Source organism: Aulonocara stuartgranti, assembly GCF_965226115.1.
Source record: "Aulonocara stuartgranti genome assembly, chromosome: 14".
Classification (NCBI taxonomy): domain Eukaryota; kingdom Metazoa; phylum Chordata; class Actinopteri; order Cichliformes; family Cichlidae; genus Aulonocara; species Aulonocara stuartgranti.
Window position 1 is genome coordinate 1,177,639 of NC_138950.1, and position 17,487 is coordinate 1,195,125.

The 17,487-nt window shown below is 44.0% G+C and overlaps 2 protein-coding genes and 1 long non-coding RNA gene across 8 annotated transcripts in view; 1 reads left to right on the plus strand and 2 right to left on the minus strand.

The window, feature by feature from the left end:
• Positions 1 to 1,035: 1,035 nt before the first annotated feature.
• LOC309687023 lies at positions 1,036 to 4,443 on the minus strand. Its single transcript, XR_014270606.1, has 3 exons — positions 4,260 to 4,443; positions 3,423 to 3,483; positions 1,036 to 2,936 (listed from the first exon to the last, which is right to left on the minus strand). It is a non-coding gene; the product is annotated as an uncharacterized lncRNA (long non-coding RNA).
• A 322-nt stretch (positions 4,444 to 4,765) lies between these two features.
• Positions 4,766 to 6,277, plus strand: LOC309687419 (olfactory receptor 51E2-like). The gene has a single exon (XM_082502413.1). The coding sequence runs from the start codon at positions 4,835 to 4,837 to the stop codon at positions 5,828 to 5,830; it is 996 nt and encodes a 331-aa protein (XP_082358539.1). The 5' UTR covers positions 4,766 to 4,834; the 3' UTR covers positions 5,831 to 6,277.
• A 1,773-nt stretch (positions 6,278 to 8,050) lies between these two features.
• Positions 8,051 to 17,487, minus strand: part of LOC309687391 (beta-arrestin-1) — a 48,569-nt gene continuing 39,132 nt past the window's right edge. For all 6 annotated transcript variants that reach the window (XM_082502340.1, XM_082502339.1, XM_082502341.1 and 3 more), the window contains 15 exons: positions 17,125 to 17,155; positions 16,964 to 17,024; positions 16,807 to 16,851; positions 16,359 to 16,555; positions 15,198 to 15,257; positions 14,977 to 15,044; positions 14,683 to 14,818; positions 14,205 to 14,289; positions 14,056 to 14,128; positions 13,795 to 13,932; positions 13,620 to 13,703; positions 13,045 to 13,068; positions 12,840 to 12,910; positions 11,498 to 11,546; positions 8,051 to 10,165 (listed from right to left, as the gene is read on the minus strand). In XM_082502340.1, coding sequence (XP_082358466.1) covers positions 10,054 to 10,165; positions 11,498 to 11,546; positions 12,840 to 12,910; positions 13,045 to 13,068; positions 13,620 to 13,703; positions 13,795 to 13,932; positions 14,056 to 14,128; positions 14,205 to 14,289; positions 14,683 to 14,818; positions 14,977 to 15,044; positions 15,198 to 15,257; positions 16,359 to 16,555; positions 16,807 to 16,851; positions 16,964 to 17,024; positions 17,125 to 17,155 — 1,234 coding nt within the window. In that variant the 3' untranslated portion in view covers positions 8,051 to 10,053. The remainder of the gene's footprint in view (positions 10,166 to 11,497; positions 11,547 to 12,839; positions 12,911 to 13,044; positions 13,069 to 13,619; positions 13,704 to 13,794; positions 13,933 to 14,055; positions 14,129 to 14,204; positions 14,290 to 14,682; positions 14,819 to 14,976; positions 15,045 to 15,197; positions 15,258 to 16,358; positions 16,556 to 16,806; positions 16,852 to 16,963; positions 17,025 to 17,124; positions 17,156 to 17,487) is intronic.

A 17,487-nucleotide genomic window follows, 5' to 3' on the forward strand; every position in this document is an offset into this window, starting at 1 on the left:
TGCATGACGAGACGTTCAAAGACAATTTGGAACTGAAGAACATTATTCTGAAATTGCAGTTTTTTGCAGGCCTGTCACTGACCTGTTGCCAATTAGTTATCAAATGTTCCTCTCACTGTTTCTTACTTTTCCGGCCTTTTGTTGCCTCATCCTAACTTCTCTGAGACGTGTTGCTGCCATCAAATTAGATATCAGGAATATGTCCTCTGTGTTCTATTGTGAGTAAAATACGAGTTTGTGAGATTTAAAATCTTTGTATTCCGTTTACATTTTCAAAAGTTCCAGATGAACCAATGCACTAACTACTTATGTAGAAATCCCTTTTTTTTTGGTCATTATTTACCAAAAAAAAACCTGTTTAAAAGAAAAAAATACTGCACTGTTTTACAGCTACGGTTACAGCACCAAAATTCAGTGAACTTAAGCACAGCCGATTCTTTCACACACACTGTAAAAAGAATAACCCTATTCAAATTAAAAAAAATGATGTCCAATTGTCACATCCAAAATATTTGGCTTCAGAGAATCCAAATTGAGTCACTTGATTTGACCTGATACTTTTATGTTGATATAAACAATATTACTAGACTTGACTGAAACTTTAAATTTTGCATTGATCCAAATTGATTTTTTTACATAGAACCATATTTTAATTATTGAACCAAGCTAATATATTGAAATTTAACCAACCTAATGTATTCACATCGAACCAAATTAACATGAACTAATATGTTTGTGTTGAAGCCAGGTAATTGATTTACATATATTCAAACTATATTTTTTACATTTTATTTCACTTCAAAAATGCTCTGCATTTCCTATAAAAAACAAGACAGTTGGCCAACCAATTATTTCAAAATTATTTATTGTTCCAAACCATTTTAACTATAATCAATAGAGAGGATTAGTAATATACAGATTTAGTGCTACGGCAGAAATGATTAGAGAAATGTTTGTTTTATAAAACCTGCAACCTTTTGAAAACCAGTATAAAACCTGCAACCTGTCTAAAACTGGCATAAAACCATAGTAAAACCTGGGACCATTTCGTGGCCTTTGCATTTTTCAATTCCACGCCATTTCCACTGTGTTTAATGGAGTATAGCCAAATTTTCAAAAATGTATTTTTTTCCCATTTTATTTTAAAATTTCAGTCTGAGTTTTTTAAATGAGCTTAAATGGCTGAATAAAAGGCATACATCCACTATCGAACCTCGTGGCCGATTTGTGCCCCATTGACTTCCATTATAAACGCTATTTTTCACGCCAGAAAAATTACGGTCAAAGGGATCGTCAGGTTTCCAGCTTAGGTTTCGTTTTGGACTACAGGCCTTAGAGTTGTAATTTTTTTATTTGTCCACCGGGTGGCGCCCTTGCTCCACATTTGACCTCTGCTGGAAAACAGCGGGCTGCTTGGACAGACCTGCCGGAAATGAAGCCTCATTTCCGGCGTGCAGCAGCGGCTTCGCCCGCTGATCGGGCGGACCATTTTTTGGTCCCTAGGACCATGAGAGGGTGCATTTTTTTTTTTAGTCAACAGGAAATGACGTATTTGTTGTCACGTGGTATCGGACGTGTGGGCTGGAAAAAGCAGTCCCCGGTGATCGTGCCCCGGTGATCGTCGCGACTTACCCCGGCAACATGCACTTATTTCGGCCTAGAGGAGGAGCATTTGCCGCCTGGAGACCATTTTCTGGTCCTGAAAAAAAAAAAAAAGGCGATCGAAATGACTCTTGGTGCCAATCTTTAGTCCATCTAAAGGCCTAATTATAATAACAATCAAATATTACTTCAAATGTTTTTTTGGGAAAATATTTAGTTTTTTAGTTTTTTTTTTAGTTTTTTTGTAATTTAAAGGGTTAAAACAACGAAAATATAATTAAAACTTTATATGAATATTTCAGGGAGAAGTAGTTTTAAAAGACTGACCAATTTAAAGTGAAAAAAAAAATTAATATTTAATATTTTTATTGCACTTTTTGGGCATGGTCGATAGTGTGCATTTTATGAAATGCGCTCCTGGAAAAAAAATAAAAGGCGATCGAAATGACTGTTGGTGCCAATCTTTAGTCCATCTAAAGGCCTAATTATAATAACAAACAAATATTACTTCAAATGTTTTTTTTGGAAAATATTTAGTTTTTTTGTTTTTTGGGGCTAAAAAAACAGGGCGCTCATGTAATAAAACTGGGATTTAAAGGGTTAAAACAATGAAAATATAATTAAAACTTGACATGGATATTTTAAGCAGAAGTAGTTTTAAAAGATTGACTAATTTAAAGTAGAAAAAAATATTGATATATAACATTTTTAGAGCACTTTTGGGGCGGGACCATTTTTTGGTCCCGAGGTTCACGAAAGGATGGGATTTTGAGGTCCTACCAAGGGGTTAAACCAATTTGCAAGTACTCAAAAATGTTTATATGTGCACTGTGCCTGTACAATGTAAAAAAAATCTACACATGTATCAATGAAATCAACTTAAATCTCCCTTTCAAATGGGTGTTCTTATAATTTTTGAATGTAGAATACCACTGCAGGCCAACCAAGCAAAATAACCAAGCACACATGCACATGCATGTGCACATACACATCCACACATGCATGCAAACACACTACTGTGCAGTGTTAAGTTCACAATTAAGTTTGTGAATCTTAGAGGTCATCTTGTTAAAGTCAAGCTCCATCATAATCTTTTGAAGAGCCTCAAAGGTGAACCTGAATCCTCGTGGATATTCCATATTAAGAGCATAACAGAGTCCAAAGACCATTGCCACTCCAGCTGCCACAGAAGGCAACTCATTCAGGACTTCCACACCATCAATGATTATCCCGATGTCTCGACGCTGATGTAGGAGGCTTGAGTTGTCCCTGAAGATGAAGAGTGCCATGGTGGTACTCTGCAGCTCTTCCTCAGCTTCATCTTTCTGGGATATCTTGAGGTAAAATATGGAACAAAATGTACAAGTGAAGAACTGAAGTCTGGCACACCTGATAAATCTTTGACCATAATAAACTACTATTTTGATAGTTGTTTGGTCACAGACTATTAGAACAATTATTTGACTAATCAGATTGTGAATTGCATAATCATTAAATTAAATCAATGGTGGAAAATTTTCATAAATGTTCCACAAAGCCCAAGAAAAAAAAAAGAAAACAATACAGAACCCTAAGATATTAACTTGATGAGTTGATTAATCGTTGCTGTCCTACATTAATCATTGCATTTAATAGCAGAGTTGTCAAATTTACATCAAGAGACTGCATCTCATGTAGAGACAGAACAGATATGGACATACCATGTATTCTTTTATCAAGTCCTCAACACATCAGCAAGGTGAATGAGAGGATAATGATGGAGGGTCTAGATTATTATGAAATGTTTAAAAAGGATGTGCAGTGTAAATGCAAAATGATACCTGTTCAGATTAAATGAAAATGTATGCTTCAGCCATGGAATGGATGGAGCGATCTGTGGTTCTGAAAGCATACAGAAAAAAAAGAATAATGTTACTTCTCTATAAAACACATTACATAGAAAAACCAAGAAATACGTAACATGACATACACATCCTTATAAAAAGCTAGTACTATAATTTGATTTAGGTTTACCAAACAGTCTACAGACCAGCCATTAGCGACTAAGTTTGGCATAGGGTCAATTTAATGCTGTTAAAATTAAAATTTCTTCAGAAAATGCACATTTTTCCAAGCCGCGCCTGAAAGTCAATTGAAGGAATTAGTCTTATGTCATTGATCTTATATGCTGGCTTGTTATTTCTGTCTCTAAATCATGCACATTAATAATTATCTTTTGCGCTCGGTGTACACACACATAACACACAGATATTTATATGAAGAGAGACAAACGTGCGCGCACAAACACAAGCTTGTGTCTAGAAACCGCGAGCTCACCAGAAAAATTCAAACGAAGCGGAGCACGGAGTTATACTATGAATGTTATGAACTATGAACTTATGCTAGCTAGCTGTATCCACCACCGATGCATCGTGGTAACGCTAGCTAGTTAGTATACTGGTAAAAAACGGCTTTTTGCCTAACTTGCATTCCTGACTGTGATGGTCGGTTTCTGGTAACCAGTTCTAACGTCGCGCCGGATAGCTAGCTAGCTTGTAGCTAGCAGCTACAATCATGCAAAAATTAGGGGTGGCTGTCGACCCAGCTTAAATGGGGTTATTTTCTGCAATTTTGGCAATACAAATACAAGCTTTTGTAACACACTTGGCTTTACTTACGTTTATTTTCAGATGAAATTAATCAAAGATGTGACACGATGTTTCCAGCAGCCATGCAGAATAAAAATGGGTCCCGGTCTATTTCTGGTGGGCGTGTTCAAGTGCAAATCACTTTGACTCAAATTAAAGATATTATCTGTTCAACATGAAAAGAAATATATGTTTTGAGAGAAATCAAAAACTTTGCGTTTTGTCCTTTGTACAGATATTTAGTTTCATCCAAATCAAAAGTGGTATTTTAAAATGCAAAAAGAAAGGGTTTCACAATCAAATCAATGATTTTATTCTGTTTTGAATGGCACTTATTAGATTGAATGAATGACTGCATGTTAGACTTTTTTCAGTGCATGTCGGTAAAGGCAGACTGCGCGGTGAGGTGCCCACCGCCAATTTAAATGAAGTATGCTCACTGTGTGTGCAATCTTTTCAGCAGCCTTAAAAATGTAATTGTGTTTGGAAGAAGTGGAAAATTTTAGCAGGCAAGAACTGCATTTGGATAAGTCCCCGTGTCCTCTCGGCGACGGTGGTGCTGACTGTTTCTGTGTGGCCGTCTCTGTGCAGGTGAAGCCAGAGCCATGTTGGAAGCACCGCTAAGCAGAAACTTCTCCCATTGCACATTTGTGTTACGAGGGTTTCCCTCGCTGCAGAAACACCGCCGGCTGTTGGCGCTGCCATTTAGCGCCTCCTACCTGTTGGTGCTGCTCGGAAACTCGCTGCTGGTGTACGTCATCTGCAGCGTGGAGAGACTGCACAGCCCCATGTACCTCCTCATTTGCACGCTCTGCTTTGTTGACATCCTGGTTGTGACAACCATCATCCCCAACATGCTCCTTGGCTTTCTGTTCGACTGGAATGAGATTTCATTGGTGGGCTGCTTGACTCAAATGTTCTTCATTCATTTCCTGTCCTCAGTGGAGTCAACCCTGTTGTTGGCAATGGCACTGGACCGCTACTTCGCCATCTGCCGGCCACTGCGCTACAATGAAATAATTAACTCCTCCATGCTGGTGAGGCTAGTGCTCTTCACGCTGGTGCGCAGCGTCTCCGTCATGGCGACGCTCGTAGGTTTGGCAGGTTCTCTGCAGTTCTGTGGTTCCAACGTAATCCAGCACTGCTACTGCGACCACATGGCGCTGGTCAGCCTGGCGTGTGACAGCACAAGCCGGAGCAGTGCAGCTGGCCTTGCTGTCATCATCTGCTTTGTAGGAGCTGACATACCAATTATTTTCTTTTCCTATATGAAGATACTGAGCGTGGTCTTGCGATCGGCAGCAGCCGGTGAAGACAGCAGGAAAGCTTTTCACACCTGCAGCACTCACCTCATTGTTATGATGTGTTTTTACCTGGTGGGCAGCATCACCTTCCTCTCTCACAACCTGAACATCCCCATACCAACAGATATCAACAATTCCATGGGACTCATGTACATCCTTTTCCCAGCAACAATCAACCCTATCATCTACGGAGTACGAACCAAAGAAATCCGTGACAGCTTTCTGAGAATTTTCAAAAACAGAGCAAAGAAAATAATGACTGCGAAGGTTTCGTCTGCTGGAAAAGAAAAATCATGAAGCCCCTCTTCTGTGGGGTTTGGTTTATATGATCTTCATGAACCTCTTTTATGCAAACATACTTTTTTTTATACAACTAATGCCTGTAGTTTCAGACTCTGAAGTGGAAACAGGACCTTGGAACCATCCCAGAGTTTCAGATTATAGACGGCTGCTTTGAAACTGGGTTCTGCTCATATGCACCAAATTTTTGCTTTTGGGAGTTCTTGGGTGCTGGAAAATATCCCGCCTGGGAACTCTGTTGTCCAGTTGGGGTACCTCATTTTTTAATGTTGGCAATAACAGAGAAACTTGTTGATGGGGAGGAAGGGCTTGCTGGAGGCCAAGTGTTGTTCTGTTACTGGACTTCTGTGCTGTTGGTCTATAATGAACATTGGTTGATTTTGTCATTTTTTACTACATGCAATGGCCAACTCACCTGTCTCTGACCTGGACTAGGTGTATTAAGGAGGATGCCAGACAGCCATGAAAAATGAAAGTGTGCTGGGAGGATCTGGGACGGGCCTTGGAGTGGAGATCTTCACCTCCTGCAAAACTTTTGCAGCATTATTCTGATTGGGGCCAGGGACACCGAGTCTGAATGGACCACATTCAACACCACCACTGCTGATGTGACTGAATGAGGCTATGGCTGTAAGGTGTTTAGGGCACGTCATGGCAGAGCCCCACCAGTAAACACTGGAGGTAAAGGGAAATGTGATGGTGAAGGAGTAGACCTATCAGGGATAAAGGGCTTATGGGACAGTTGGCATGTTTAGGCAGAGTACGACCATGACATGAAAAAAGAGTGGGAGTTTTTCAGGGAGTGAGGTATTTGCTGCTGCTGCTCTTGTGACCTAAGCGCAGATATGCAGCAGAAAAATCAAACTGTGACTGCAAGGTATACATGAGTCTGAAAACCTCCTGCAAGACGTGTTATCTGAAGTCTAACTGTTAATGAATGCTCAGGGATTCAGACATGCTGTCGAAAGCATTTGCTGTTTGGTGAATCACTATAAAGCTTCTTTAAAAGGCATCTCTACAATTAACACATTCATTCATTTCCTTAAATGGAACACCCAGCATTAGGCATTAGCACAAGTACCGTATTTTTCACACTATAAGGCGCTCTTAGAATTATTTAATTTTCTCAAAAATTGACAGTGCGCCTTATGTATGAATTCTGGTTGTGCTTACTGACCTCAAACTGATTTTTTGTGGTACACGGCGCTCAAAACTATGTCAAAAATGTTTCAGTACAACTTTGGTAAGCTACGAAGCCGCACCGCTTGATGGATTGTCGGAGCATTATGGCTACTGTAGTCAGGAGCCTCGTGGAGTGATCTGGGTCCTAAACTCCGTCCTTCAGGTCCCAAAGTCAAACGAACACTGCAGCATCACTGAGAGTTAAAAACTGTCTAAATTCTTTCATCTTTAATAAAAGTGTAACAGGTGTAGCAATTAAGTTTAACATCCAGGCATCCATGAAAACAGAATTTATTCAATTTAAAGAAGTTAGAAGTTAGCAGGAAGTTAGCTCGCTAGTTTCCACCTAAACATGATATAGCATGTTCTGACTGGGAGATTTCTGAAAAATTTCAAACATACAGCTTTGTTATCACTTCCAGCATAAATGAAGACAGAAAACTAAACAGCAGTGACGTTTGTAGGGTTACTAAAGTTGGGCTAGCTGGTATATAATGATGTGCTACGTGACCGCTAGCTACACAGCTATGTTAGCATAACAAACACAGTGAAGCTGGAGGATGAACGCTAACTCTTTTCCACTCGATAAAAGTTAACGTGAGGGTTTCCGATGGTTAGAGACAAATGCAATCGCATGGCAGGATGCTGTAAACGGACCAAACTTCAGTCAGGAGAACAACTGAGATAATCCATCCACAATACGAGGTTAGTCATTAATATACTGCAACAACATGGGAATAGAGCAGCTGCAGAGAATTCAGCATTAATGAATCAATGGTACAGAAGTGGAGGAAGCAAGAAGAATGAGTTGAGTAAAGTTTGACTTATTTGACTGTTTTGTTTCGCTTAATGCGCCTTATAATCTGAAAAATATGCTAGTCTTTATCTGCCTTCAGCTCACCCTTTTCCCAGCATCCTCCTCTGTTGCACCAACCTTCTGCATGTCCTCCTCCACTACATCCATGAATCTCCTCTGAGCTCCTCGTCGGTTGAAAAGTTCGTTTTTGTTTAGTTTCATGAATCCAGACAAATGGGGACACAAACGTCCTTTTATTTAAGATCCAGTGAAATATACAAGTTTTCCTCACGCCCCGCCAAAATGAACAGTCAGACACAGCTGATGTTTTCTGTTTTTTCTTAAACTGTACGTTACAATGCAAAAACTGGTTTCAGTCTGACTTTAAAGTAAGCAGAAACACATCTTACCCCTCATACAGGATGTTTGAGACTCTTTAACTTTGAATCTTTTCAAAATAAAGGTTTGCACAATTTCTTTACCTGCTCAAGTCACCTGATACGACATATGGATGGATGACATCCCTGCCAATTCTCTTACAAATCATTGATGAATTTCCATGTGGATTCTCTTTCTTCAGCACAGCCACTAGTTTTACTTTGTTTCTGTAAAATCAGCCGGCACGTAGGGATTGCCCATTAGAGCGCTAATCTTCAGCGGTCTAAGGAGCCAGTCCCACAGGCCGAGAGACCGGAGAACGACCCACTGGCAACCTCTGGTCATTGTTCACCAGCCAGCTGTAAGTGGTTAATGTAAAAGAAGGCCGCTACGCCACAAACCTCTCTGTGACTGCCTCCATCACCTGTAGTTTGCATATAAGACGTTGAGTCATCTGCAGACCAGTAAAAGTTGCATCTTCCATGCAAACTTCAGGCAACTGAGGCAGTCTGCCACAGGCCAGAACAACCACAGGAGGCTTTTGTTGCAGCACCATATTTCACCGAGCAACTGCCACAACCACTCGCCACCCAGTCACCAGCAGTGAGTGTTTGCTAGGAGGCCTGTGTGATGACCTCTGACCGCAACACTGTTCTATCAAATTTTATTTAGTGAATAAAATAATATTTTCCATTTTGCTTGCTGTCTCTGAGTTTCAGTTCAGTTTCAATAAAAGATCTTTCGGTTTATTTTCAGTTTTAAACTTTATTACATTTAAGGTAAGTGAAGATTTACTGGGTGACGAAATGTTTCGGATATTTCAGTAGAAATTTAACATTATTAGCTTCAGAATTAGCCTGTCACACTAAAGTGACTCATAATTATCAGAATGTTGTTTGAGGAAACAAAATATATATCTCTCCAGTCTTAAAAGCATTCACAACGATCAGGCCACAGTTCGAACAGTTGCTCTTTAAATTTCTGCCAGATGTCTGATTGTTTCAGTTAAACAGAGGTAAAGGTAACAAACACGTAAAGGATGCCAATTATATTTGTCTGACACATGTATCATATTAAAGCGCAGCGTTTACTTTAAGGCAACATGAAGCCGTGCTGATTTTAACAGAAACGAAGCGAATGGACGACCAGCGACTACCTGCAAGGAAGAAAATCGTTCTGATGATGATTCGGAAAATTATCAGCATGAACACATGAAACTGTATGCTATTTAAAATCAGTTTGATTATTCATGACATTAATAAATCATAGAAAGTATTTATTCATGCAAACTAGGCCACCGGTTGCTGTTAAATGGTCGGTGGCTCACTCTGACAGTTTGAGGTCCTCTTGTCGGGCGGCCCAGCAGATCACTTCGGTGCCGTTTCCCATCTGCTCTGCAGCTTCAGCAACACCGACTACAGATGGTTACTCAGCAAAATCCTCCATCGGCTGAAGTTTGTCTCCAGTGGCAGAGGGTTCAAGATCAACCGAGGCTGGCAGTGTTGTTTCTAAAGACTTTAAACTAATCTCAACACAACTTTACATCTGTTTGGTCCCTAATGGAAACACTTAGAACAAAGAGACATTAGAGGCATGCTACCAGCTGTCGTTAGGAGCTGCCGGGTCGGCGCTCCAGGCGACTCCGTCGGAGCAAAGAGCCGCTCCGATGTCTAGGCTGCAGTATTCTAGTTTTTTTTTTAAACACCTCACCGGGACTCAGAGAGGACAGACATGAACGAGCACACAAACACGGCACCACCGAGTGTTTAAAGGGTGTCCAGACTGTGGTTTGACCTAAAGGTGAACTCCATTAGCTCCACACTACATACAGCAGCAAAACAACAGCCGCAGTGTCTCCTCCCCTCTATCTGTCGTCCAGTTTGGGCGAGTCCACCGGCTCCTCGTCTTCATCCTTGTCGTCTTTTGCTCCGATCAGCCGCTGGCGGGCAAAGTCTTCGAAGATGATGTCATCGTCGCTGAGGGAGGGAGAGGTTATGGAAGTTAAATCAGAGACGCTAACTTGGTCATATGATTTTTGGTTTGAAATGAGTAATATGGCACTTATTAAATGTTTATTGTTTCGTATCCGTGGTTACCAGCGTTGGGAGCGTTATTTTTCTGTAACACGTCGCCGCACTAACATCTTAGTTACAATTAGTCGATATTTTACTGGTTAGCAACAAAAAGCTCTCAAACATTTTTGTGAATTCAACTTTCGTTTATGGACGGAATCGCGCCGAGACTCGTTTACAACGCATTTTAATCAGCTGATATGAGACGGTGCCTGGGACGGCTTTGTGTTCAGGCTGGTGAGCGAAGAAACATGTCCGAGCCTCCAAATTTCATAAACATTTGTGAATATAATGAACATGTAATGAAATAAAAAGTGAAAATAAAAAAGGCCAAACATATAAAAACAGTCCTGTGAATTTTTTTCAAACTATATTTACATTTTTTTATTTTCAAACTTGGTCTTTCGACCCACTTTTATATGACAGGGCCACATGAAACAAGACTAAAGTGGAAATGAAGGTTTTCTTCTGCTCTGACAGCAAAGCGAGTGGATAAATCCTCCATCCTCTTTACTGTGACCATCGATATCCTCACATCTGTCCATTTCATTTTGTACCAACGCGCCCATCTCCCCAGTGTCTTCATCGCCACACTGTGTTTACTTGCTGAGAGAGCAGAGGGGACAGCAGCCGCGCCACTTTTAAAACAACAACTTTAACCGACGTGAGAAAGCTAACGGGCCATGACCCCGCCCTGCCATTTAGTAATGAGATTAATAATTACAGACGAAGCTGAAGACGAGCTGGAGACGGCAGAAAGAGTGTTTCACTGCTTTTACTTCTTCTTCCCCCTGTACAGACGTCTGAGGTAACAAAGACAGGAAGTGGAAATATTCGTTGGGCTGCACGGAAAGAGGAAATAAAAACACACAAACGAGGAAGTGGCCTCGCTGTTCTGTATTTTATCTTTGCAGCTGGAGTCATTTCCTTTGTTGTTGCGTACGCATGAAATGATAATGAGTAAATTGCAGCGTCGGCTCACAGCGCTCGCGTTTGGCTGTGCTGGCAGCAGAACGAGTTTCCAGTTTAAAGCCCATTTCCTGCAGCTCCCACAGCAGCAGGCATTAAGATGCATTAAGACTGAAACTCTGGAGACGAGTCCATCACTGTTAATGCTGCAGCGGGCGCAGAGGAAACCTGTCTGCTGTCAGTGTTATTGATGAACCCGTAAACCAGAGCAGAACCAATCAGAGTGAGGAGGAGAGGCAGCGGCGAGACGGGAAGACGGCTGCTTACTTTGTGTCAAACTCGATGAGGTTCGCGTCGACTGGAGCCTCGTCTGCAGCTGTGGAGGAGCGAGAGATCACAGTTACACACCTGAGGAAAACTCTTGGCTCGTCTCTGTCAGAGCCAATTCAATCTTCTCACACCGACTCGTTTAAAATCCCCACACACCCTCAGTCTGAGCCTGGCTCCGGTCGTGACGCTCTGACCTGTCAGACAGCCCCGTGGAGCGCCGTCTTTGCGTCTGGAGCTCAGGTTTACTGAGGGAGACCTGATGACTCCGAGCAGCTCAGCTCTGGGTCTGTTCTCCACAACCGCCGCAAACAAGGAGGAAGAACTGCAGCAGGGCCGCAAGCACGGATTTACGTGGGTCTCTAACCGAGGCTGTGGGCAGGGGAGGAGCCAAATCCCAGTATCACACCAGTGCATTCAGTTACTAATAAAATATGGCTCTGAGGGACGCCGGCTTCACTTAGTGCATGAGTCACATGACACGCCGAACTTTGATGTGAGCGTGGACGGAGCCTGCAGCAGAGAGAGAGCCCTCCTCTTCCAGTTGGGTACACCTGTACAGGTGGCCAGTCTGACGCAGGGCTAACACAGAGAGACAGACAACCACTCACGCTCACATCTGTGGGCGGCAGCTATCTAAAGTAAGCATCTGTGGGAGGAAGCCGGAGTACCCGGAGAGAGCCCACACAGACACGGAGGAAAAGGCTCCGCTGGACTCAAACTCAGGACCTTGCTGCTATGAGGCAACAGTGCTAACCACTGCTCCACCGTGCCGCCCACAGAGAAAGATGAGAACCATGGCTCTGTGGTCGGTCAGATCCAGCTAATGCAAAGACAGCCCGGCTTTGTTAAACCTGACTCAGAGGATGCTCCTGTGCTGTGTCTGCTGGGCTGAACCTCCATGTGTCGCCACCGTCTCATCATCTCTTATTTACATTCGTCTTCTGAGCGTGCGTCCTGATCGCCGCTGCAGACCCTGCAGTTCTGCATTGTCACCTCCCACTAGCGTCTCTATTTTACAGCCCTAGCAGCTCTTGTAGAGCCTGTAGTGGGCGCTTCTAGAGGAGAAGAAGAAGAGTGCCGATTTGTCAGCTGACTCACCGGGAAAGAGATCAGCCTTAAACACCTGAAGATGAATCCACAGCAGCATATTATCAGCATGTGGACATCATGAATACTATTACACTGAACATCAAATATTAATATGCTGCATTACAAATGTCTGCTTTCGAGGTCAGGTGACGCTCTGACCCTTTGAACCTGCGGCTGATAAAGGATGATGTAACGCATCATTTTAACTTCCTGTGTCTGTGAACGTCAGCAGGAACAGGAAGTGTCTCACCTTCCCTGTAGAAGGACTCCTCTAAAGGCTTCGGGTGCATTAACGTGAAGGGCAGCTCGACCGAGACGTCACTGAAACACAGATCATTGGTAACAACACAATAAAAGCATTTATGACCACGTCAGCACTGAGGTGTTCAGTGAGGTGTTCATGCGATCTTTGTAACTCTCGGTGTTTCCATCAATGCGAGAACATGAACGGTTACCTCGCTGCCAGATCTCCAAGGAGCCTGAAATCAATAAAAAGAAAGAGTTTCAGCTTCAATACAAGAGCACAGAGGATTTACGACGAGTGCATCCCAACGCTGTGGACATTTTCACATAACATCTTTCAAACGAACACAGATGCAGATTTGTTATGGTCCATGCACAGTTAAATAGCTTATCTCCAGTTTAGAAATGGGAACTTCTGCCCTCTGATGATTCTGCAGGTTTTTAAATCTTTTGGGCACCAGGTTGTGAGTGTTGATCAGGCGACCGCGTGCCACACGGCTGAGACGGCCGGCCGGGTTTGAGTCCGAACCCCGGGCTTTGCCACATGTCTGCCCCCTCTTTCCTGTCCTAGTCTATCAAATAAAGCTGAAAAGGCCATAAATAACATTTCTGTTTGTCACCAGCTGAGGGGTCTGATTTGTGGACGATATAACCTGAAGCTAAAACGCCACAGTCTGCACAGAGAGCAGAGCGTCACACGACGGCGTGACGAACAAGGATTAACATCTGAGCTCAGGGTCAGCAGGCGACCATTTAACATTTAAAGCTCCTCTCGCACGATACTGACCCGCCACGAGACACAACCAGCTTCACTTTGACTTTGTAGGACACGATGATGCCGAGAATCTCCTTATTGGCTCCATCTCTCAACCTGCACAGCAGACAAAATATTCACACGTCACTCTGCTTGGCTGTCTCGGCCCCGCTGGCAGCGAAGGCGGCGTGAAGGCGGCTGGACTCACAGCGTGCTGGACGCCAGGTTGGTGTCCTCGTGCTTCAGTTTTCCGTCCAGAGCGAGACCTCGTTTCTCGCGATTGTTGGCCAGAAACGGAGTGAGGGTGAAAACTTTGCAGAAAGTCGAACTGGGAGCCACAACGTCACTGAGGAGAGGGAAATAGAGAAGCTTCAGCTGATTTCACATTAGAAAGCTCGTCAGCAGCGTCAGTTTTTCGCTTACTCCAACTTTTGATTCCTTAGTGTCAAACTTTATGGATGAAACTCACTCTGACTCCTCGGTGGCCACGGGACATTTGTACTGAGCCGTGTTGAACAGGCAGATGTCGGCGTACTGTCGCACTGTGGACACAAATATCAGCATTTAGGAGGACGTGGAGACGTGGAGATACACACAGGAAGCAGCGCCCTGACTTGCCTGAGATCTTCATCTTCTTCACGGTCTTGTTGGTGTTGTTGGTGACGTGAACGTTGACGCTGATTGGCTCACCGTGGTAATAGATCTGAGACACAACAGACAGATGACCTCACGGCTCACAACAACCTTTATGACATTCACCTGGTTAAATCGGCGTACAGGCTAAAAGTTTGTGTTATTAGGGGCGTGGCCTCCCTGACTGGCAGGTGGATGGTGACACCTAGACCTCTGCACCTTGTTTGTGCTGTTGGAGCCTATTGGAGCATTTCTAATGACATCACGTGACCAATAACATGTGTGCTGGGAGGTCGCTGCACTAACAGAGCGTCCCGGAGTCTGAGCTCCAGTTTAAGTGAAATTCAAAGATTTGATTGGCTGTTACTCTGATGAGCAGGCAAACACTTCCGTTTGTGCTCCATAGATGAGCTCTGCTGGCTGCTGGTGGGTGAACTGAGTGAATCTGTCCCTCAGGAGTTACCTCCTTGTCCAGCGAGGCCTCCAGGTGCAGCGGTTTGTCCGACATCAGGAACTGTCTGGTGGTTTCTGCCGTCGGCTGAGGGCCAGGTTTCTCTGGAGCGTACTGCACCTTCCTGATCACCAGACGCACAGAGTTCCTGCAGCAACACAACATAGCTCAGACATTTATTTCAGAGTGGATGTGTCCCAGATTATTCTGTTCACGTGTGTGTGCGGGCACGAGCGCTCTCAGTTTCATTCATAATTCACGTCTTTGTTGTGCCGCTCGGCCGGACTGCGGCTGACTCACGTTTACCTTTTGTGGATCTTTTCTTCAACATTTTCGGCACAGAAAGCTTTCACCTCAAAGTCGACTCCGCAGGCCTGAGGACACACCACAGCGAGACGTGTCTTCAGATTCATTTAAATCCAGACACGTTTCCACCTTTGAAAGGAGCTTCAAACCCAGAGGGTCTGCACGGCGGCACGAATCGAGCACAAAGCAAAAGAAAATGACAGCGGACGTCGTGGCTTTACCTTTCCGGTGTCCTCCGGTCCCGGCTGCAGGGTGACCGAACACGGCAGGTTCAGAGGAATCTGAAAAGATATGAAATATTCAAAACATCTGAAACATTTATGGGCAGGGCAGAGAGTGAGGATGCTGCGGGTTCCTGCTCCGCCGTCGCTTCTCTTTGTTTTTCTGCATTTTCTGTTTTTGAACTCCAAGAACAAAAAGTTCCTCCTCTGGGTTTGTGAGACGAGAACATCTGTGAGGACGGGAAGCTCCCAGAGAAGACGCTGGACACATGAGTCACTGAGGCTTGATGGATGATGTTACGTGATGAAGCATCATGCACGAGGCAGCGTTTTAGCTGTTGTTTTCCAAACTAATTGAATCATTTATTCATTCATATCTCAACGAACAGCTTCATCTGTCATTATTTTCTACTAATGGATACATTTCCATTAAGTCCGGGATCCTGTTTACATGGATCTTTGTCAACTTTCCATGTAATTTCTCACAAATTGTTCAGAATGATGCAAAGATGAAATGAAGACATTTGATATCCAAGACTTCAAACATGGAGCCTGGCAGCTCGGCACCAATAACACCGGAGTTGGTGCAGCACGCCGAGAAAAAAACTAATTAGAAAAGTCTTAATATTAACGAGGAGGTCTTTGACGGCCTGATAACCACTGCCTGCTAGTGAAACGTGTGACGGCACGTGTCTGTTCACGCGTGTTTTTACTGTCAGTTACATGAAATCAGTATCAAACTGGTCCAACAGTGATGGCTGTGGCTGATGGCAGGGTGTCGTGATCGCCTGTGGTTTGTGTGGAAGACGCCAACTTGTCTGCAAACACTCTCCGAGCTGTAGCAAATTTGCCTTCAAAATAAAAGCCTTTTGAAATGTGTTGGCTGCAGTGGGAAGTTTCACCACGGCTCGGGGAGTAAATGGGGTGTTTGCAAACTGCAGAAACCATGGCAACCAGCATCATCCTTGTGATGGAAAACACCCAGCGACAGCCAGCAACCTCAGCACCAACCGGTCGGGGAATAATCGTCTCCCCTTGCAACCGGAGGCTGCCAGGAAGCTGGTCTGCCTGGATCCAGCACCTCTGTGGGAGAATAAAAGCTAAAAGCACTCTGTCACAGATCAGCGGACAAATATTCAGGTGGCCCGGCGGCCTCCGTACCTCGAAGGTGAACGGGTAGGCGTGTTCTCCCAGTTTTTTAATCAGACGTTCCTGAAGACGAGTCAGAGTCTTCTTCTCTTCGGTGACCGGAGGAAACGCCTGGATGTTCGCCACAAACAGGTCCTTCCGGAACGTCAATCCGAGGACGTCCAAATCCTCGCGACCATAACGGAACGCACACGTCAGAGTCACAAACACTGATGGGGCGAGAACAAAGACAATCAGTGATGGAAGCTGATTAACAGAAAACCGAAACATGTTGCACATTAATGTGAGACGCCATCTTCCTGCTCGTGGTTTTTACAGCAGGACGTGAGCCCAAAGTGAAGCAGCGTGCTCTGATAACACCAGCCAGTGAGGTTTCTGGGTAATCGCTCACATCCACAGCTGCAGCGATTTCTCTGAGCAGCAGCTCAGCTTTCAGCTTTCCCGCACTCGGGCTTCTCACCTTTCCTCTCCTTCAGGTACTCCGGGTCGATCAGAACGACGCCGTCTGCGAGGAGAAAACAAGATCTTCAGCAAAGTCGCTTTTGCTTCAAAAGTCAACTTAAATTTAAATGTGAGTGAAGCTCCAGGATGGAGCCACAGACTGAACAAGATCTCACCGACAGGCTCCACCCGATCCACGTGGTCCACGAAGTCTCTCTTCCCCAGGTAGACGGTGAGCTGAGGGAGGAAGAGCTGCTGTTAGTCAGCCTGAAACTGTCGCTGCTGTTTCGGGCATCAGCAAACTGTCACACCTGCACTGTGCTAAAGGAGGACTCACCTTTCCATTGGGGCTGGCTTTCTTAAACACTCTGCAGACAGAGAGAAGAGCACAGGTCACACTGTTTGAGTATCTCATACTTTTAAATAAAACTGTCCAAGAAAAGTCTGGAAACAGTGAAACAGTCAGAGCGCGCCACACTTCAGGAATAAATTTTAAATTGTCGGAGTTTCTTCTGTTTTAGCAGCAGAAGTGGTTTCTCACATGACCCCTGCCTGTAAAACACCCAGAGAACTCAGACTACCCAAGCTGAGTGAGTCCAGGTGTGCTGCCAGATGTTGGTGCTGATGTATTTTGGGTTTCATGAAGCTCGTGTTGCTCCTAACCCTGCAGATGTGCTCCAGCCCTGAGCTGCGTTCACTC